General features: G+C 31.0%; 1 protein-coding gene and 1 long non-coding RNA gene across 5 annotated transcripts; both read left to right on the forward strand.

Moving 5' to 3' along the window:
- Positions 1 to 5,736: 5,736 nt before the first annotated feature.
- Positions 5,737 to 8,143, forward strand: LOC112273256 (uncharacterized). 3 transcript variants are annotated; one of them, XR_016499761.1, is made up of 4 exons: positions 5,737 to 6,135; positions 6,317 to 6,692; positions 6,861 to 6,922; positions 7,708 to 8,143. It is a non-coding gene; the product is annotated as an uncharacterized LOC112273256 (long non-coding RNA). The 3 variants fall into 3 exon arrangements; XR_016499759.1 differs by having other exon boundaries at positions 5,738 to 6,135; positions 7,704 to 8,143; XR_016499758.1 differs by lacking the exon at positions 7,708 to 8,143 and having other exon boundaries at positions 5,747 to 6,135; positions 6,861 to 7,306.
- Positions 8,144 to 14,584: 6,441 nt separating this feature from the next.
- On the forward strand, positions 14,585 to 22,159 carry LOC112294962 (DNA replication factor CDC6B). Of its 2 annotated transcripts, none has more exons than XM_024545992.3 (18): positions 14,585 to 15,071; positions 15,548 to 15,701; positions 15,909 to 16,144; positions 16,374 to 16,479; positions 17,033 to 17,253; positions 17,451 to 17,525; positions 17,802 to 17,932; positions 18,163 to 18,269; positions 18,500 to 18,559; positions 18,752 to 18,825; positions 18,969 to 19,019; positions 19,224 to 19,273; positions 19,499 to 19,631; positions 20,006 to 20,095; positions 20,533 to 20,595; positions 20,720 to 20,815; positions 21,189 to 21,278; positions 21,648 to 22,159. In XM_024545992.3, the coding sequence occupies exons 1-18, from the start codon at positions 14,970 to 14,972 to the stop codon at positions 21,678 to 21,680; spliced, it is 1,872 nt and encodes a 623-aa protein (XP_024401760.1). In that variant the 5' UTR covers positions 14,585 to 14,969; the 3' UTR covers positions 21,681 to 22,159. The 2 variants fall into 2 exon arrangements, with proteins under 2 accessions (XP_024401760.1, XP_024401767.1); XM_024545999.3 differs by having other exon boundaries at positions 14,599 to 15,071; positions 16,380 to 16,479.
- Positions 22,160 to 22,854: the final 695 nt, after the last annotated feature.

The raw sequence follows: 22,854 nt of genomic DNA on the forward strand, positions 1-22,854 counted from the left end.
GCAAGATAAAAAAATATATAGAAAAGATGTTTAAGATACTTTGTTGTTTTTTTACTCAATAAGTGATTTTAAAATCAAATCTTGATAAAGACATGCTTCAATAGGCTAGGCGACAATTCAAAATATATATTGACACAAAATACTAAAGGTTCTTGTAATTCATATATACAATGATTAGAATAAAAGTACATTCTAAATAATGACACTATTTTTGAAATAAATCCAAAATTGTAGAAGTTCTTTATTGTAGATCTTGTAGTTAATCTTAGATCTTTTAAAGATTTAAAATATTGCATATCTTTAATATTTTTGAAATCGTCTAATCTATGATAGTCTAGACTTTCTTAAGATTTATCATAAGGCCATTTTTTGGAATAATATATCCTAAGAAGTCAACTTAAATAATATAAAATATACACTTTTTCATCTTAGTATATAATTCTATATCTCTTAGTTTTTATAATGTATAATAAATATGAATTTTATGCTCTTTTATGTTTTTAAAGTAGATTAAAATATTATTTAAATAATAAATAATCAAGTCATCAAGAAACTCAAGAAAGTCATTATTTATTAAATGTTAAAAAATAGCTATTACATTTGTGAGTTCAAAAGATAAGACATTATATTCAAAATGTCCATATCTAATTTATAATGCAATTTTCCATTCATCTCCTCTTTTAATGCATATTAAGTTATATTCTCTTTATTGATGTATTTTTATATAAATCTTTACTTCATTGAATTGATCAAGAAGTCATAAAATCAAAGATAAAAAATACCTATTTTTTGTGGTAATTTTATTGAGTCCTTGATAATCCACAAACATCCATAAAAATTCATTTTTTTCCTTCACAAGAAAGATAGAGGCCCTTGCTAGAGATTCAAAATGGCATATAAAATTTTTAGCCAAGTTCTTGTTAATATATTCTTTTAGTATAACCAACTCATTTTTTGATAAGCTAGAAATTGATTTGAATGGTAGTTGAATTCATTCTTGAAGATCAATCAAATAGTCATAGAAATGATGCTTTAGAAGAATATTTGCATTTGTTTTTCAAAAATATCTTAATAATCTTAGTACTAGCTTAAAATGCCACTTATAGTTTTTTTCCATCAAAAATAGATGTGGCATATACAGCAAAAGGTGATTCTTTTTTTGCAAAATACATAAAAGTTCTTGCATGTATCAATAAGAGTTTGGATATATTGGATTTATAAGTTTCTACTTGATTAAGAGAATTTTGAGCTAAACTACAAAAAAAATTAATATTATAAAAAATATAGTCTATTTGAAGATTATACTTTTTTAGCCATGATAATCCTAAAATAAATAAGTTAGAAAGTGATCTAATCATATTAAATATTACTAAGCTATTATAATCTTTAGTTGCTACATCTTATTTTATTTTTTTATTTTTATAGATAGTATTTCTAGAAGATAATAGACCACCATCTATAACTTCTACATGTACCAAGTTATTTTTCTTAATTAAAGATATTTCTTATTTTTTAACAAAGGCTTCATCTATAAAGAAGTTAAGGCTTTTGAATCTAATAAGACAAAGACTTTGTGATTTTTTGGTCCTAAATAAACTTCTATTGTAAAACAAGATAAGAGATTTGAGAAAAGAATATGATCTTTAGTAGGTGTTATGAAAGATTTCAATCACATAGTCTGTATTGTAGCTATAGAAACTTTTTTTTTTATACATTGTCTTCTTTGGCAATTATGCTCTTTATTTTGTAATTACATTGTTTCTTTAAATAATATTGAATAATGTGCTCAGTTTCTTTATAGTATAAGCACAAATCTTTTTGATGATGTCAAGTCTTTTCTTACTCAATAAAAAGTTTAAAATGTATCATGTCAATTTGCATAAATTTTTGCCTTGATAAATAAGCTTTAGTTAACTTAGAAGTTTTTGCTATGACTTGACTTATACCTCTCCAACCAAACTTTTGTTCTTAAAATCTTTCAAAGAATCAAGTGTCGTATGCAATGGCTTAAATAATAAATTGATCTAATGAGTCTATTCTCAGCATTGTCAACAATAAATCTTTGACATTGTCTTTTAACTCATATCAAAATTGATTAATAAAGGCTTTGTCATTTTCATCCACATTGTAATTAAGATTTTGGAATTTTACAGCAAATATAGTAGTTAAACGTGATTTTTATCATAAAAATAGGAATTTTATTTTTGCTATCTTTTTTCAAATATTTTTTCCAAATAATGCTATAAAGACTTTTAAGAGTGAATTCAAATTATAAAAGATTTGTGAATCCTTTTCTATCAAAGGTGCAAAGCAAGTGAAAGCACTCTTAGATAAAAATGCACCTATGAATCCAACTTGAGTAAATCCATCAAGGTATTGAAAAAGATGAAATCTTAGAAAGAACTTCACTTGTTGTAGAAATCCTGAAAACTTTGATCTTATTCCATCAAACTTTTTTGGCACATTTATCCTTATTTCTTTCATAATTATAGAAATAAAGCTACTTATATTCAATTATGAAATTGATATACTTATCTCTTTTAATTATGTAACTTTTTGGTGTAGAATTTAAATCTCATTTTTGACTTCTTTCATAAGCATAGAAATACTACTTCTATGGTTCATATTAGAAATATATGAAATTTTGATCCTAAGAATATTAAGAAGCTTATGAAGATTTGCAATAGTTTCAAATCTATTTTCTTTTCCACCATGAGTAGCATCCATAATTTTTCCTTCCATAGATAATTCAAATAAATCTAGAAGTTAAATTAGAAGAAAGTAATCTACAACCTTTAATGTCAAATAAAAATTTCTACAAAGAGTGATAGTCTACTCTCTTTAAAGAAAATAAATAATATTTCAAAAATTAAAAGTTAATTTTAAAATAAAAATAACAAATTAGCATACTTATCAAATTATCAAGGACATAAATTTTAAAAAACGAAAAGATCAATAAATTCTTGTATCACTTAGAAAGATTATAAAATCACTCAAACATAGTATAATATGAAACTAAAATAGCTATTACCAAAGACAAAAAGACTAGAAAGTCTTAAAACAAGCTAAAGACCAAAAAAACATTGATAAGAGTGAAGAAGGCTTTATTCTTGCATGTATATATACTATCTAATTAAGAGCTATTTGGTGACATTTTATAAGACATTCAACACATATCATTTGTGAGACACATTTCTTAACTTGTAAGGCAAGTTTTTAATATACATGCTCGACTATTAGCTTATACCTCAAGCTACTCATACATGCAACATATGGCTAATTTGTTGGCCAAGTTTCTAATCTATCAATCAACTATTAACATGTATAAAGTTAAATATGCATCTATAAAGCTTCTAAGAAGCTTTGCTATAAGATAATATTAAATCTTATAAAAATCTTTTTCATGAGATATTATTTCATTTTATTTGCTTCTATTTAATTCTATATAATTTCTTTAATCTAGATAATTTTTAATACAAATATGTATATTTGTGACAAGTATACATGGACTTAATTATATTATCTAAAGAATCTTTTGGTATTATAGAAACTTCTTGATAAAAATTTTAATATATCTTAAATTTTTTAATATTCATAAATATAAAATATATAATTTTAATGAATCAAAATCTCTTAAGTTAAATATTTTGTATACTTCTGCCTTTTTAAATCTTTTGTAGAAGCAATATTGATTTTCTATAAAGCCACATATATCTATGACTCTTGCTTCTATTACTACCTTTATATCAAAATAGTTTGTTCTACACAAAATCAATCTAATATATTGTATAATATATTGATGCATTATATAATTAATTTAGAGCTTGACATTTGATAAGGTCAGTTTTATTCTAAAAACTTAGATTTGACATTATGTTTGACTTGAAAAATAAAAAAAAAAAAATTACAATAGCTTGAACAAAGATAATTACATGATTCTTAAATAGTATCAAGTTGACTTCAAATTATTATTGCAAATGCATGGCCCCTATAAAACACCTTCAAAAAATATCATGTTTGACTTTATTTTTCTTTTAAATTGTGTAATCACTAACATCCACTTTTACACCTATATGCTTATAAAGTATATGCAACCACTTGTTATAATACTTGCTATCTTTGATGTGAATTCTATGTTTTGTTAGACAAATAATTTATCCAATCTATTTATTTAAATTATCTAAGTACATCAAGAAATACATTATATCCATCTTTGGATTTATATATCTTAAAAATAAAATAAAATGTGTAACATATACTTAAAAATAAGAGGTCTAAAAATTCCAAATTATAAATTATAAACTTAAAAAAATAATATAATTTGCAACATCTTTATAGAATCATTTAGGATTAATTTTAAGAAATCTAAAAATAAGATAAATCAAGCTATAAGTCAATCTCAAAGTCAATCCTAAATTTAAAGCTTAACTATCAATATTTCACAAATAAAAAATTTGTAGGACAATTTGACTTTATCACAAGAATTGTATATATGAAAAATAAGGGTATAAGTCACTTCAAATCAAAAATAAAAAAAAAAAATCAAACCATATCAAAATTTCATAGGACATCCTAAATCCTAACTCCTAAATTTATAAATTCTAAACTTAAATACTAAATCTTTGATACTAAATCTTGAACCTCCAATCTTAAGATTATTAGAATATGTAAAAAAAAAATTAGAAAATACATCTCACATTCTATAATTTCTATATTTAAACTATAAAATGTTTTTTTAATGATATATAATTACTATTCTTGTAATGATCATTATTATTGCCATAATCACTTTGTATAGATTGTGGTCCTTTATTTGGGTTTATACTAAACTTTTATCCTACAATCTACTTATAATTCATCTATTTGATAAAATTTACCTTGGTTAGAATAGTTTCATCCTTTGAATAAGATACTACTTTTAATCTTTGATTAAGCCAATTTTTTGTTATAAGCAAGCCCTGACTGAAGATAGCAACTTTAATACCAGCAAGTACACTATATATTGTTACCATCTACATGTTCCGTAGATTTGGAATAAAAAACCCCTAGAAAAGGGTGAGAGCTAATGGCAATGCCTTGCCTTACACCTGCTGTGTGGTGCCCTGTTTCAATCATCAATATAAAAGGACTATGTGATTCATGTGGCTTGAAGCAAAAGGGAGGCATGGCATATGAAGCTTAATAGTGTATTTTTCCTGGGCCTTACAATCACAGACTGATCATATAGAAGTGCACACACGAGGAGCATCATACTTCATTCACCTATTTTACCCAATTTTAACCAATCACACTCATTTAGAAAAATTCACCTCTAAGTTAAATTTGACTTCAGAAAATTTTAAATGCACCAATTTATAACCGGGTAGGTATAAGTAAAGACTAGTCATCATTTCTTTACTGAGACTGTATGTCAATTACAACTGGGTATGTGATATGTAGACTGTATATGAACACATTTATCCCGTGTAAGCAGGGTACCAATATCATCCCAGGATATCAGACGCCCAAACCCGGCAGTTCCGGGGTGTCAATGTTGATGACGGGGTATGAATGAGATAAGCGTGCAGGGCATCAATGTTGACTCGGGTATTGATATTCACCGGCTCCGGTGACGGGATGTGGGTCGGCTGACCCGTCGCTGCAGTCGTCGCCGCAAAAGTATTTTCCAGTAGTAACGTTAATATTGTAATCTCACCATGCAGTGGTTGGATTTTCACAAAACAATTGTTCTATTTCCTCAGTCATGCCGACTTTGTCTTTATACTGTTATTGTACGGTAGAGTTCTATATTAAGGAATTTCGGAACGCAGTAGAATCTCACCATTTCACACTGCCTACTTGCAACAGTAACCCCCGCTGCAAAGGGTTTAAGAGCAGCCAACTCTTGCAGTAGAATCATCCAAACGAATAGAATGCCAAAACATGTTCATATAAAAATCACGAAAAATCGTGTAGGATGTACGCTGACCTGCACTATTCGAAGTCCTTGCGACTGCTGCTGGATCGTTGTCGCACCAACAGTATGCTGTACTGGCTGTTGCTTGAGCGTGGCACCGACGTTCCCGTGGAATCATCGACGTGACCTAGGCAGCAATTTGGGTGTGATGAATTTGATTCGGAGCTGAAATTCGCTAGGTAAGAGTTGTTTTGCAATTTGCAAATTTCGGATGTGTGGGATGCCATGTGGTGCTCTTCACCTCTACTCTTGGGGAGCTTAATTTTTACAGAAATTTGGGCTTTTGAGGTGTGTTCCGTCACAGAAGCTTTCGGATTTTAGGACTCGGTCCTGACACGGGAAACTTGTTGTGTTTTCCAGCGTAGGTGCGGTCGATATCGCGACTCAAATTGCTCAAGTCCGTGGATAATTTTGAAGGATTCTGCTTTTTAAGGTTCTAGAAACGGCGGCAATTATTTATATTGTGAGTGGAGATCCACAGTTGCTATTTAGAAGGGTTTCCACTGACGGATTGCCTGCACAGTTGTTCAAGTTGTGAAGGATTTTCTATTCTGATTTTCAGAGGACCCAAGCTTAAATTGAATCAAGACCTAATTTCTCCGTTCCTCGATGTGATGGAGAGCTACGAGGCGACAGTACTGCGCTAGAACTCTTCAGTTTCTGAAGTTTTACCAGGAAGCTTTTCAAAATTCAGTTTACTTCGTTTGCATGTGAGAAGAAATCCGGAGCCTACCTTGTGAGGATTCAACACCCCTTGGGATGTAGTAGTTTGTTGTCCAGATCCATTAGCTGTTACGTCCAATTTTTCAACGCACTTATTTCGAGAGCCCTGTGTGCTTTTAGTTTGTCACTGAAAGCGAATGTTGACATCTGAAATATATGTATCCATGATGAGGCATTACAGGTCGTAAGCTCTGCAGGTGAAGGGGCATCTGCTGTTGACATCATGTCTTGGCTCTCGTTCATGTAAGTTTCGATTGCCTTGATGCCGATCCTTTTTAGTTAGAAATTTTGTTCGAATTAGTGATTCAAAAAATAAAGTTCATAACATGTATATATCCAGTTAGCAGCATATATTTCTTGGAACATGTGCTCAAGTTCTGTTAGATGTTATTTATTCGTTTCTAATGTGACATCTGCTGTGTAACATTGGCTTGGAATTTTTGACACCATGTATGAGAATGTAATGTACTAGCGCGCCACCAAGACTGTTGATTAAGACACTTTTTAATACATTTGAGTGTCTTAATTAATGAAAGTCTTCGTTAGCTTAAGATATTTTAATGTCAAGCAATTTCTCAAGTCCTCATTTGCAAAAACTGGAATTTCTTAATCAAGTCTTTTAAACCATCTTTTTTGACAATGGTGAATGCTCAAGAAGGCCAAAAACCTGCCACAGGTAGAGATGGGTATTACAAAATCTGGGGAATTGCTGAGACTGCAAGAAGAATGAATCTAGCAATATATGGTTAATGACTTGAATTTTTAGTTAATAAAATCAGTACCATCCAAATTCAAGTGTGTTGGGTATGACAGGGAGTCGGTCTGTCTACAGGAATGGTGCAATGCATCAATAATGTTGCACTGCAAGACATAAGAAGCACAGAAACTGCTGAAGTTGTGGGTTAGGGGGAAATAGAAACCGAGCTCAATCGTTAGACCATAGACCACAGCCACATGCCAGATATTTTGAAACTGTTGCAGATACATATGGTTGATTTTGTAGCCTCTGTTCGTGTGTGTGAAGGAAGGGGGTCAATTGCATCAGACTACATCGTGAAGGTTGCAACGCTAAAGATAAATCCAATTCCCATATTGAGCGTACATTACGTTGTGTTTTCTCGTTTCTTGATCATTGATACTCGGAATCTTTTTTGGGGAAAAAGTATCTCCTCTCCACCGTGACATGCTCTGCCGACTCAACTACTGTAGAGTTCGTTGCAACTGGTCGCTTTGGCCATCACTGCTGATGCTATTCCTTTTGGTGATTGGTGCCTTGTTCTCGGGTTCTAGTCGATTTTAAGAACGACTGCTGTAAACAAGATGCAACCACAAATTTCTTGTAACCCATATCATGAGTAACTTGCATTTTCAGATGACCAAACGTAGGATTAGAGCCCTGATTATAGACCACTTAGATGGACGCATGTTATTTGAAGTTCAATAAAATTCTTACAATTCATTTTATTATTATTTTTAATATTAAAGAAACAAAGTTTGATGTGATAGGAATTAATAAGTCTAAAAAAATCTCTAATATTTATTTAAAGTTAGAATCAAAACCTTTGTAATAAAATTAAATAAATTTTTGATTATTATAATTTAATGAAAATTAAAAAAAATCTTGCAATATGCTTATACAAGTTTATCTAGTAATCTTCAAGACAATTACAATCAATCCATTTTGTACCTCTTTTTATAATCAAATATAATATATCTTATTTATAGCTTTGATTAAAGACTATGTAATTATCTCTACCATAAATTGATTAAATAGAATTTGAAAAGCTAATTTTAAAGCCTCTATTATTATCTTCTTTATATAATTCTCTTTGTGCTTATTTTAAATTATGCCTTTGGATTTGAGTGTATTTAAATATCAATAATAGAAAGCTATTTTTTTTAAAAATAAGCCAATTAAAATACTTAGATTGTGGAGTTATTTTAAGTAATAATTTATTTTAAATAACTACCTAATTTAGTTTTTAGATCTCAGTAATGCCTTTTTAATAAAAATTACTTAAGTCTTCTTTAACCTATGAGAATAATAAAGATATTATTTGGATAAGAAATTTAAAAACTCATCTAATTTTAAAGTCTTTTGTGCAATAAAACCTATATCTTTTCTTGATATTATATAAATGTATATAAAAAATATTTAAAATACTTAACTTCAAATTATTACTATTGGAAGCAACCTACTCTCAATGTCTTTAAGTCTAAAGGCTTCTAAAATCAAAGAAATGTTCAACTCTTAGGACCTTCTTTAAAAGAAAGATTCTATCCTCACATGTATTATTCTAATAATCAATTCTTTTATTATTCAATTAAATTTCTATAGGTGATTAAGTAATACTCTATATCTTATAGAAAATATGTCTTCTTTAAGCTTATTCTATATATTCTCCTCTAATGGATTAATTGGATTAATATTTTAGAGCTAAATCTTGGATATTATCTTTATTTAGATCTTGGCCATTTTTATGGATTGAATCTTAATATCATTTCTCATTTGCAAAGAAATTCTTGAATTTTCAATCCAATTCACTTTAAACAATTTTTGACTACTCTATTACTATAATTCTTGATTTGTTCAAATAAATCTCTTTGAAATTTAAAAGATTTAAATATAAATTTCTTTGTACTTCTATTTAATTTAAATTTAAGATATTCTTAACCTTTTAGCAAGTACATGATTTGTCTATGCTCATAATTCTCTTTGTCTTTATTTAATTGACACATGCAAAAAAAATAAATAGTCTACTAAGTTCTTCTTTGGGAATTAATACATATTGCTAATGTCAAGCAGAACACCATTGACAACAAACACTTGAATTGCAATGACTGGCCTTATAGACAATGTCATAGTAAATCTCTAATATGCTTGCAATTCTTTTAGTAATACTAAAAAATCAATGGTATATAGTATTTTATAGTTTGTAATTAAATTAGATAAAAAATTAGAACTAATTTCAAATCTTTTGAACAAATTATTATGAAAATTTGTGAAACATGTTATGATAGTAGATAATAAATTTTGAAAGTTGTAACTAAATATTCTACACTTAATATCAATAGTAATTTTGAGTTGATGGAATACATTTATAAAGTAAAAAAGAGAAAGAAGAAGAAAATGTAATCAAAGAAAAAATAGATATACTTATAGAAGAGTTGAATATAAAATCTTATATATAAATGATGAGAATAATTTTAGATATAATTGTTTAAAATTCGAAGATAGAAGTTGTTATAACACATCAACATAGTCTTTATTATTACAAGATATAAATAAATTAATATATTTTTTCTTGGAAATAGATTCAATCTTGTCTAGTAAAATATGGTTTTTAAATCTAATATCTATAATTGAACCACTTAGATTTAAAAATAAATTATATCAAAAAATATATGTAAATAAAACATAAAGTTGAATCTTTTAATATAAAAGAATTAAAATAATATGTGATATTAAAATATAATAATTTAAATTATTTATGATTATTATAAATTAATAAATTTGATAAAATATTATTTTTTTGTACAAATTTTTATTTTTTTAAAATTAAATGTATAGTAGTTTAAATATCATATGTATATTGACCAAGAAAGATGAGCATAAATTGTCTCTACTTAGAATTTGTTATACAGGAAAAAAGAATACATTCAAAGTTGTCATGTTGCATGTTTGTAGCTATCAATGTGACATCACATGCTTGAATGTATTATTTTGTCTTCTCTAGTACCTTTTCAAATCATGGCATCAAATATTTATACAAAAGTTGCATTTTGAAAATAAAATAAATAAATAAATAAATAAAATGATGAAAAAATATTAGCACACAAAAAGTATATATAAAAAGAAAAGATGGACATCTATCTTTAGATAGCATAGCCATTACATAGATAAATATTTTCTTAACTAAATCAAGGAAGCATTTAAGGAAGTAATGTTGCGTGCTTGATGTTTTTGCAGAACAAAGGCCCGAATGACTAGTTAAATCATCACACATATTTAAATATCTCTAAGGCTTGCATAATAAACTTTAAAAATTGAAGCATGTTATAATACAAATCTTGTAGAATATAGTCCAAATACCAAAAAGAATTTTTAAGACTAAAAAGTTTAAAACTTTGGTAAAATGTCCAATATAACTTAATGTCTATGAACTTTGTAATAATTGCAATGTGTGATAAATTTGATAGTTTTTTTTAATCATAAGTGGTGTGCATCACATTTGATTAATGGAATATTATCATATACAGAGGAGTAATGTATATAGAAAAGCAATGTGGACAAAGCCGCCTAACACTAAGGGAATGGATGGAGCAATTGCACTTGCCTAATTGCAGCATTGATCTTGTTGTAATCAAGGATATCAAATCAGAAGAACTTGTCAAATAAAACAATCCTCTCATTTTGACTCGGATGATAGGATGTGTGTTTATTATAGATGAACTAATATCAAGCAACAATAAAATAAAAAATTAAGCTTAAAATATATATATATATATAAGTGAAAATGTACACAAATAAAATATAAATATTACTAAAATTAGAGTGAGCATGGAAATATAAGCAAGGATAATATTTTTAGAAAATACATATAATTTTTGAATATGAATAAGACTAAACCTAATTTTTAATATCATAGCAATATACATCAAAGTGTAATAATAATAATAAAATATATATATATATATATATAATTTTTTTTATAATTATTTTTATTTAAACAAAAAAATATTTACACTATTTTTTATTCTTTTCTTTGTTTTAAAAACAAGATATGTATCACAAAATAAAATTTATTTTTGAATTTTAATTTTTTAAAGTTTACTTACAGATATGATTATCTAATAAGAAAATTTTATTTTAAATTTTCATCCTTATTGTGGTTTTACTTTGTAATTTTAAAATTCTAAGATATTTTATATGATTTTTCTTACATATTTATTTGTAAAATTTTCAATTTTTTTCTTTCAAAGATTATATCTATGATTAAAGTAACGTCATATACATTATTTTTATTTTTATTTTATTTATGAAAAATAATAATTAATTTTTTATTAAATTTTATATTTAAATATATTTATAAAAAATTATATTTTATTATTTAATTTATAATTAATATATATAATATTTAAATAATTTTTAAAATTTCTATCATATATTCTTAAATACTAATTTAAAATATATACTTTATTTTATTAATTTTTTAACTATTTAATTCATTAAATTTGTATTACATATTTGAAATCAATAATTTCTTATAATGTTAATTTATAGAACTTATTATATTTTAAAAAATATAATTTAGTAATACTAGAATGAATAAATAAATAATTATTATATATAGAAACATAATCTTTAAGTTATTTTTAAAAAAATGAAAGGACATATATCTTCATGTCTTTAAACAAAAATATTTTTTCCAAATATTACTTTGTATATATTAAGATAAGATAAAAGAATATTTCAAATATATGAAAAGAATAATATATGTAAAAATAATTTATAAAAGATTCTTCTTATAATTTAGAATAAAATACCAATTTAATATAATAATATTAAGAAGTTATTAATATAATATTTAAAATATATATACATATATATAATATCGAATTAAATTATTATGATTTTTTTGATATATATGATAATTATTTATAGAATAATAAAAATATAATGATAAGATATTATTGGTGATTTAATAAAGTTTTTAGTATTTTAGCAATTTATAAAGGTATATAAATTAAAAAAATACATGCATTTTTAGACTTAAAATAAAAAACAAAATCATACAAATAATCTCTATAAGTATCAAGGGTATATATTTTTATTCTAATTATAAACTTATATAATATGAATATATAAAATATATAAATGTAGATAAATTTAATAATATCTCGTAAAGAAGCTTTTTAGAAGCTTTTTAGAAGCTTAATAGAAGACCTTTGCCTATACATGTGTCTATATATGATTGATAGGTTAAAAACTTAGCCAACAAATTGACTATGTATTATACATGTTAGTAATTTGTGATATAAGTTAGACATGAGACATATATAGATTTACCTTGCAATTTAGATACTTAACTTATAAGTTAGATATATGTTGGAGGTTCTATAGAACATTGCTACTTAGCTTCTAATTAAATAGTATACATAGAAGCAAGAGTGAGGCCTTGCTCATTCTTATTAATTCTTTTCTTGCTTCTTGTTTAGTTTCAAGAGTTTCTAATTTAATAGTCTTAGATAATAGTATTTATAGTTTTTTTTTGATAATATATATTTTTTTTCATTTTTTTAAAAAAATATAGTTGTATTATGTGTTGTCTTGTTTGAAAATGCACCAAGTACCTAACAATAGAAGGTGAAGCTATCTTTTACAAGTATCCAAAAAACCCTAATAGATTTCATCCATACAAGAAAAATACAGTTCAAATTTCAAATCAAAAATGCTTAAAACTAATACGAAGTCCTCAAAAATACTCTTTTTAGTAACCTCAACTATTTACAAACTCCAATTGTCTTATTTCTTTCATAATTAGGCAATTTTAATTTCTCTTTGCAAGCCCTAATCCTAGTTGGTGAGTTTCAGCAAGCTATAAAACATAATTTGATTGTCCACTTGATAGAAAATTTTATATACAAATGCCACTACAAGTCTTCTATATGCTCCAAAGAATTCAACCTAATCCAACGTGTAGATTGTGAAAAAACATCCAAAAAACCACACTAATGTGACTCAGTTGCCAACTTGAAAGTTAATGCAGATTTTCTAGTAGTAATTTTTCTTTCTTCAATTTCTAATTTAGCTCAAAATTTTTTATGTAGCCTAATCTTCAAGTCTTCTAATACCATGATAAATTTCATCTTATTTTACTAATACATCTTTAGATATCAAACAAAACCCTATCCAATTCCAAACTACCAACTTTCAATATCTTCTTGTATCAAAAACCAGATATCTATCTATTGCATTGTTAGATTAATAAGAAATTTATTTTTAACAATAAGATCTTTTAAAGCTAATATTTTTGTATTTTTTTATAATAAATAATAAAGATATTTAAATTTTTATTTTGTATTGTAAATAATTATGAAAGATTATTTATAATAATAAATTAAAGATATTTCAAAAATAGTTGATTAATTATAAAAATCTAAAATCAATTGCAAAGTTGTATGAAAATTGAAGTATAAAATAAGATATAGAATCTTTAATTAAAGCAAAAATTCAACCTTGCTTAAAAAAATGTTAACTAAGAAAACCTATGGGCCACCCACATCACCAACTTTTTCTTCATGGACTGCTTGATTTGTACTTGAATGTCAATGCCCAATGCCGAGCCACCAAGACAACCAATAGGCCCCAATTTTGTTAGTATAGATTGAGTCTTGCTCTTATCCAAGGCTATGCCAACTTGCCCACAAGTTAGTTTTAGAAAATAACTAAGAGAGAAGGCCTTGACCTTAAAAGAAAGAGATGAAAAAATAAAAAAAAATGGAAGGACTTATTTGTTTTTTATATATATATATATATATATATATATATCTATTAATTTTGGTTTTAAAAAAATATGCTTAAATCTGCGTGTTTTTTTAATAATTGTTTGTATTCTCAATAATATACATTATTATTAAAAGTTAAGATGATGTAATTAGGATATTTTTTTAAAAATATTATTCATTTTATTATGATTGAGTGTGATCAACTGCACAAATTTCCGCAAGTTTTCACATATATAGACAACAGAAACGAAGAAGGAAAACGGCGAATAGAACTAGGAGGGAGACGAAGAAAAGGCGAACGGGAAGGCAGCAGAACGATGCGTAGAAACAAGGGCTGTCAGCGCGGTTTGAGTCTTGGTCCCTTCTTTCTTCTGGTCTCGGATGGTATCAGCTCGCATTCCCGCTCCCCGAAACCAGAAGCAAAATCGAAACCACGCCCAGTTTGCGAGCCCTGATTCAGGAGGCAGGCGTTGTTGATCAATCCACACTCGCTTGCCATCTCGCTCATCGTCTCTTCCTCCTCCTCCTCCTCCTGCATTTAGTGCTCTCGTTACCCTTGCTGCCCTGATCCTGGCCTTCCCTTTCTCCTTGCTGAATGGCTTGCTAATCGATTGATGATGTGACCTCGCCTTCGCGATTGTTGAGTGTGATTGAGTGAGTTTGAATACAATTTGTCAAGGTTTCGGCAATGTCGCCAATGTGAAGAGCGGGAGAATTGTCGTTGTTCACAGCAGCCTTCCAAGGAGTTTTGGTAGGTCTATCACTGGCCTAGTGAGGCGGAATGGCGAGTACCGGCGTCGTTTTAGCATCGGCTGACTTGGTTGGACCTACGGACGGTGTCTTTGAGGAGCTCACCGGGCCTCTCAAAGGGTGGAAGCGCAAGGTGCATAGAAATGCATAATCCTCTCTCTGTAGATTGTTCTTGCTAATTTTGTATTGAATTTTTCGGAGGCTGTTAGTGCATGCATCGTCCACCGCAAAGCTACCATGTGTAGGATCCTTGTTTATTGTATTCTTTTTTTTATCACCTTGTATTTTTCTCTTCATCTTTTTACCACATTGGCTCATCGGTCTTGTCTAGGTTGTTTTTTGGATCGATAGGCTGAGTTGCAATTCTCAATCATTTAGATGTAGATAGTTTCGAGGTGCGAGTAGTCGTGTGACTTCTTTGAACATTTATCCACCTCAATGAATTGCGTGATTGCTCTATCTGAGCTGTTTGCTGTAACGGATGAAGTGACTTGGAAGGTTTAAGTAGAAATTTGTGCTCCGAAGAATTTCGCAGTAAAGTATATTGTGTTTGTCGTGAATTTCACTAAGTTTTGATATTCACTTGACTTCGTTGTGTATCATTTTCAGCTCTCTGGAAAGAAGGGAGGGACTCCAAGAAAGAAGGATATGGCATTTGTGTCTCCAGATGGGGAAGAAATATCGAATAAATGGCAATTGGATAAGTATCTCAAGTCTCATCCAGGAGTAGCCGTCGCAAGTGACTTTGAGTGGGTCGTATCAGGTAGGCGTGCTCTCATCGTCTCTGTGACTGACTGATCCATGATCTTACAGCATTTCCAAGGCATCCTTATGCAATCATTTATCATCCTTTCACTTAATATTTCCTCGTGCCATCCAACGAGACAAAACGGTTAATTTACGAAAGGTTTCTATTATATTCCATTTTGAAGGAAATTTAGACGGTGCTAACAATGTTTTGTTGTGAAAGCTGCTGCGACCCCAAGCGGGACACCAAGAAGGTCTGCAAGGTTGACCCCTAAAGGCCGTTCTTTCACTGAAGATACTGACGAGGAGATGCAACCAAAAGAACGTCCGCTTAAGCGAGCACGGAGATGTCTTAATGGGATAGGAAAAAAAGATGGTGAACTTCCGGAGATGGTCAACGCATCTACTCAAGACGACGAAGAGATAGCGAACGGCAAAAAACTTTCCAAGATTAAAGAGGTAGAGTACTCAGAGCTCTAAGAAAACCACGTTCTTATTTGAGCAGTTCCCAACTCTCAAATGAAAGAAATGTTAAGAGAAAACGTATGTATTCTAGGTGGATGGGAAATGACTAGGTTTTGAATGTCAATAGAAATATGTTAAAACGTTTTAGGATGAAGTTAATGTGGAAATTATTGAGAGGGACAGCGAGCGATGGAGGATCTGATCAAGGATCTTGTTCGTGAAGGAGCAGAATGGAAATGACATGGAGAAGGCTACGCTTTTGAGATCGGGCAGCGACAGCTACAATCTCCAGCTAAATAGCATAAATTCCTCCTCGTGGGACCCTGCTGGTATAGTCTACCTTTTTATATCCATCACCTATTTACATAACCAGGCACGTCAGCATCATTGTTTTCCTTTGTGTTTTGATCTTGCTCCATTAATTTCTTCCAACTTCGATCTTCTCTGTCACAACACTAGTTTTTTGCCTGCTTGGTTCTTGTTGAAGACTTATCTTGGTTGACACATTTCTGGAATTTCCGATTTTAAAATTGATACTTTTCTTGCTTCTGGTTGTTTTAAGCTTCATAAAGCAAGAGTTCAAGGACTTTGTGCCTTACATTTTCCTTACAATAAATCTCTTTTGTGTTTTTGATCATTTCTTGTTCTGCTCAACATATCCCTCCATTTATTTACGATAATGATCTGATTTCCGTGATGATCCTAATTATCGTAACTAGGACTCATCTCCAGCTACTGGTTGCCGCATATATTTATGCATCTTTCATTCCTGTGAGGCTATTTATATTTTAGCTCATTTTATAGGGCATTTTTAGAAATGTTTTAGGTGGAGGAAGCCCATTGTTAACGTGCCGACTAACAAAGTAATCCTATGCTTTGCAGAAAGTTCTCATATTCTGGCTGTGAAGAAAGCTTTGCATTTGTCTGCAATTCCATCATCAGTCTTGTGCAGAGATGTCGAGCAGGCGAAAGTGATTGAGTTCTGTAAATCATCTATTGTACAGCAAGTCCCAGGAAGCATTTACGTTTGTGGATGTCCGGGAACCGGGAAATCGTTGACCATGGAGCAAGTAAAGCTACTTAGTGTATCTTGGGCAGCTGAGGTAATGTCTCTGATTTCAATTTTCTTTTAGAGCTGTTGGGAGTTTCTTTCTGGCTTAATTTATCTACAGGCGCTATTTACTCAACTTACGTTCGAAGCTGTGTGATCCCTTGAAGTGCTTTTGCGTGAGACATACACAAAGAATCCTCTTGCAAGTAATATTGTGTGTAAGGAGCTAATCAGAATACTGTTGTGTAGGCGAACTTGTCTCCTCCAGATATTGTATCTGTTAATTGCACTACTTTGACCGACCCACGAAATATTTATCAGAAGGTGAGGATGACGCAACGTATCCTGTTAGAAGAATTCGGAGCTTTCAAATGACAATCCTCCATACTTTATTATTTTTGAGGAATCATGACTCAGAATACAGATTATGAAAACCCAGGAGCTTGATTCCAGTGAAAGTTTTGACTACAAATTTGTACTTGCTATCCACCTACATCTTTATGAAACAAATGTCTGCTGCATTAGAGTATTAGACACAAGAATAGGAGAACACCTCATGTAAATTCATGTAAACTTATATAGCACTGACTATCCTTTCAGGTCCTGCAATCATTGAAGCAAAAAGAGGCTTCTGATGACGTTGTAAAGTCTTGGTCTTTGTGCTTAAAAGAATTAAGGCAGAGAGTGTGTGATACGTCTCGGAAATCTGGTGGATCACCAAGACATATGCTGTGAGTTCTCATTTACTTCCTCCGAATGTGTGGAGTTATATACAAATTGTCTTCCTTACTATATTCTAGTCAAATTTTTCTACTGAGGTTTAATAAGCCTTTCTATCAGCAGAAGCTTAAACTACACTTTGTGGACTGCTTTGTGGATTTGTAACTAAAAAGCCCATTTGTTCCAGTTCATAGTGCTGTCAGGATCTGCAGTTTTAATGCAAAAGTGTATGGGATGACAGGTTGCTCATTGTAGATGAGATGGACTACCTTATTACAAGAAATCAGGAAGTACTTTATGACTTGTTTCAACTTCCTACATATCCAAATTCGTGCTGCATACTGATTGGTAAGACGCATTACAAAATGGAAGTATTGTGTTTGCGAAGTGAACACGTCAGAAAGTGCAGAGATGAAACCATTCCCTCAATTAGCAGTCTGGAGGATTGGAGGACTAGATTGGAGTGCAAATGCTGTAAATATGCAATTATTTTTCACCTCGCTTTCATACGTTATTCTTGGCCTAAATGCTAGGTATCCTTGGGTGATTCTAATATGGGTAATGCTATTTGTGAACAGGTATTGCAAATGCTATTGACCTTACAGATCGTTTTCTACCAAAATTGCGTTCATTGAATTGTAAGAACCCCAAAAACTGGAGCCAATCTATGATTCCAGACGGATTTTGTATGTGCAACTAGGTGCATTACGTCACGCATAGCAAGTTCAAGTGTTAGTGAGCGTCTATTATTCTGTTCACTTCACTCTCCTATCTGAGTTAAGCCAAAATTCCGCAAAGTCACATATCTAGTTATACTTTCGGTTTTGTAGGCAGACCAGATGTTATCACATACCCGGCATACACAAAGGATCAAATTTCAACCGTTTTAACACAGCGACTGAAGGTATACTTCTGGCTTTAAACGCCTTTTCTATGTCCATCATCAGCACCACAGATTTTGATGAAAGATAGCATTGAAACAACTGTGACAATTCCAGCTTCTACAGCTGTGGGACAGATTAATATCTAGAATGGGTGGTGTTTCAGGGTGTTCCCTTCACAGTATTTCAAACGGCGTCAGTGGAGCTATGTGCAAGAGTAAGTTTCAGTGTTACTTGGTTCTACTTGATTTGGCCCACTTGAGCAATGTCTGACTTATAAGCACGCTTATTGAAAAACAAGCAGTGTCCAACGAACCTTTTCGTAAGCGTCTTCTTTGGCCTAGTATAAAGATTTTGTCCGAATTTCCTCTTGAAAATAGTTCGATGACTTTTCATGGTTCTTTCCAACGTTGCTTCACAGAAAGTAGCAGCAGCATCTGGGGATATGAGGAAAGCCCTCCACGTCTGCAGGTATACATGTTTGCAATTCTTGAAGTTTTACTGCACGAAGTGGGTATTTATGATGTACGTTATAGACCGAACACCAGCGTATTGTCTTAGAAAATGCAATTTCGGCCAGGGTCTACGGGGTTTTTAATGCAAAAGCTTCTGTTTAGTTATTTCATCGTGCGCTTCAGAGAATTGAAAATGTTACCAATTTTGTTGAACCTTGAATCAATTGCATGTTATCCACAGGAGTGCATTAGACATTTTAGAAACAGAGGTCAGAGCAGAGCTGGATAAAGGTGGAATCGATACTCCCTCATTGAATGTCAGTGAGTCGTCAGGTTCGGTTCAGCGATCAAGTTCCATCAAGCCGCCACATTTGGTACTTTTTCAATCCTTTCTTCATCCTAGTAAAGTTGTAATCAGAGATTTGAAACTGAGACATGAAGCGTATTAGATGTGACGGTGACAAATTAGAAATTTCTGTTATCTACTCTCCATCTGTTAAAAGGTAGAGGTAGTTGAGGAAGCCCAACAGAGAGTTCACTTTAGAAGAAGGGTTAAGCACAAACGATCATCTGAAAAGTAGATAACTTTTTGTATCGCCTACAAGAAGATTGTCTTCGGATTTGTGAAGCATTCTGGTTGTTGAGTGCCCCAACTTTTGCTCATGGTCTCTGATGGGGCATTTTATAGAGACCCAAGCTTGTTTGTAACAATGAAGTGCTCAGACTACGTTGAATGATACGTTTACAGGTACGAATTGACCACATGGCAAAAGCTCTCGCACGCACGTTTCGTTCCCCAGTTGTAGAAACTATTCAAAACTTACCTCAGCACCAGCAGGTATTATTAGCCTCCCATCCTTGAGCATTTTGTTTATCCTCAAAGTAGTTTACAATATTCCACCAAGCTAGGATATAAGTTGTAAGTTATCAACTTTGGTTCAATTTGAGTGATAGTAACTGCTCCTTGGTGGCAACTGCTCAAGGATTATACATCACTTTGAGAAAATAATTAGAATGCGACTTTGCAGAGCATGAAGCTCTTGCCTTGGAGTGGCACCATCGACCAAAATAAAACTGAATCTTATATGTGATTTCAACATATTTAGGTTGCATGCAAGTGTGTAGTTGCAAAAATAATTACCTAAATCGATGCAGATTGTTATTCTCTATGTATATTAAACATCGTATCTGCGTGTTTGTTTGGCCTTGTATGATGTAAAGAGAGATAGTAATCCAAATAATTGCCTGATTTCTAAAAGTTATCTGCCAAAGCAGATGGTGCTGTGTTCAGCAGTACGCTTATTTCGTCGTGCTAAAAAAGATGCTACCCTTGGCGAGGTGAGTTTTTCGTCTTTTGCATTGCATAGAAGCAAAGTGTTTCTCTCGTCAGATTGAAATAGATGAGGGAATGGGGTTGGATCAATTGATACTTTTTCTTACTCTGCACTTCTGGATAGTGCAGTTAAATAAAGCGTATCTTGACTTCTGTAAATCAAGCTCTATTCCTGCTCTCGCTGGCAGTGAGTTTTCGAGTATTTGTCGGGTGCTATCTGATCAGGTCTGGTTCCTTAGCTCGCGAATATAATTCACTTGCAAGTTTTGAACATGACTAAGTAATATCTGTCAACGAAGAGTTCATTTTTCTAGGTTTGATAATATGACAATCGCGCTATTGTGACAAGTTGTGTAATGCTTTTTCACATGCATATTCTCACTGTGATTGTTTTGTATAACCCATGTATAAAAGGAAGCGATTAATTAAAATGTTTCAGGATCTATCTAGTTTGAGACGCACTAATGATTGAATTTTTCGATAATCCTCATCGCCGATTTTGACATAGTTTTTTCTTATGTATGATACTTTTTCGACTGGAATACTTTTGTTCATAAATGTGGCACGTCTAACCACGCTTAGAGTTTTGTGCAATTAGGCGTTGCTGAAGCTGGGTGAATCTCGTGAAGATCGCCTTCGTAGGGTGACACTGCAAGTGAATCAGGATGACGTTGTCTTCGCGTTGCAGGTTATTCTTACTGACTCTAAGCATTACACTCGAATTGTTTCTTTTATTTTGTGTCATAGCAATTTTCAACGTGTGAAAATCTCTGGTGCTTGCATTTAGTGTAGTTGACAACTGAATGTCGATACTTAGACTCCATTGCATCGTTTACGTGAAAGGATTCAAATTGATTTGAAGCATTTCCGGACTTGTATAACCAATAAGTAAGTAGTCACCTAACGTGAGCTTCTTTCTAATGAGAGCTCATCTAGACAAAACACTCCCTTTAAACACCTTTGACTCATTAGCCTGGGTCTTCATTTTACTGATGCATGAAATTCTCTTCTGTGATATTGCAGTTCCTGATTTGCATTTGTCGATGTTCCATGGCAGGGTGTGCGATTCTTCCGTAACAGTCTCTCATGATGCCGGAATATGTGCAACCAACTTGACGTTCTAGTAGTCGTGACAAGAATCTTGGCTGAGATTTTGGCGGAGGCATCTCATATAAAGTGTTCATAGGCATGGTGACCAGTCTTCTCACCAACAGTGTGTGAAGCGCTTGCAGCCACTGCCACTCAAACGCCCTATGTCTCGATTATTGGCCGTATATGGATCTTTTTAGGTTAAGCCGTACAGCTTGCTGAACTCACGTAGTCTAAACAGCATCATTATGCAATTATTGATATACTGCATGTTAGATTACATAATCAGTTATTCACCTCTTATGCCCAAGTGGCAAAAAGGCTTTTGTTCTGCTGAATGCAGATCCTCCTTTTGCGAGGATTGCAAGGAACTACGTAAAATAGATCTTGTGGAGGGTTTCGGAATGAGATACCTTCTTACATACAGTTTCGTTATTCCAATATGAAAATGCTTCTATAAAATGATACTCTTCTTTGATATTTAACTAGGATTTGGCTATTTTTTTAAGTCACTGATATGTAATTAATAAATATTAAATTTCATGATCATAAAATGAGTGAAGATAATTGATGTTATTTAGATTTCGTAATAAAATCAAAAGTCAGAATTTATCTATCAATCAATGCTTGACACTCGTGACATTTACTAGAACTTGGACCTGAAAGAATAATGTAAGTCTAAATCTCATACCTACAACTGAAGACATGAGTAATAGAATATTTGTATAGTATCGTGCTAAAAACAATATTTATAGTATTCAACTTCTTGGACCTCATTTTTCACCTTCAATTTCACCTAAATGTTTGATTGTTAAATTGTGGTATTGTATGATACCGTATGATGTATTTAGTATTGGTTATTGTAGAACATTATATTTTTATCTAAACAACTGTTTTAATTCATGCTTTTCATTTAATAAAAGGTGAAAAAATTGTTCAACTTATACAATCTTCAGATCAGCATAATAATCATGTTGAGGTTAGAAAAATTGAATATGGTACGACACATACAATAAAAAATCCAAATAAAAATTGAATACATGTATCACATTAATCATAGAATCTGTAAATATTAACTCAAAATCATGACTTACACTTTTTCACAGTTCAAATATGAATTAAAGATCAATTGAAGTTTTTGATATAAACTATTTGTATTACACAATACCATTAAT

The sequence above is a fragment of the Physcomitrium patens genome, chromosome 2 (genome assembly GCF_059467195.1).
Source record: "Physcomitrium patens ecotype Gransden chromosome 2, ASM5946719v1, whole genome shotgun sequence".
Classification (NCBI taxonomy): Eukaryota; Viridiplantae; Streptophyta; class Bryopsida; order Funariales; family Funariaceae; genus Physcomitrium; species Physcomitrium patens.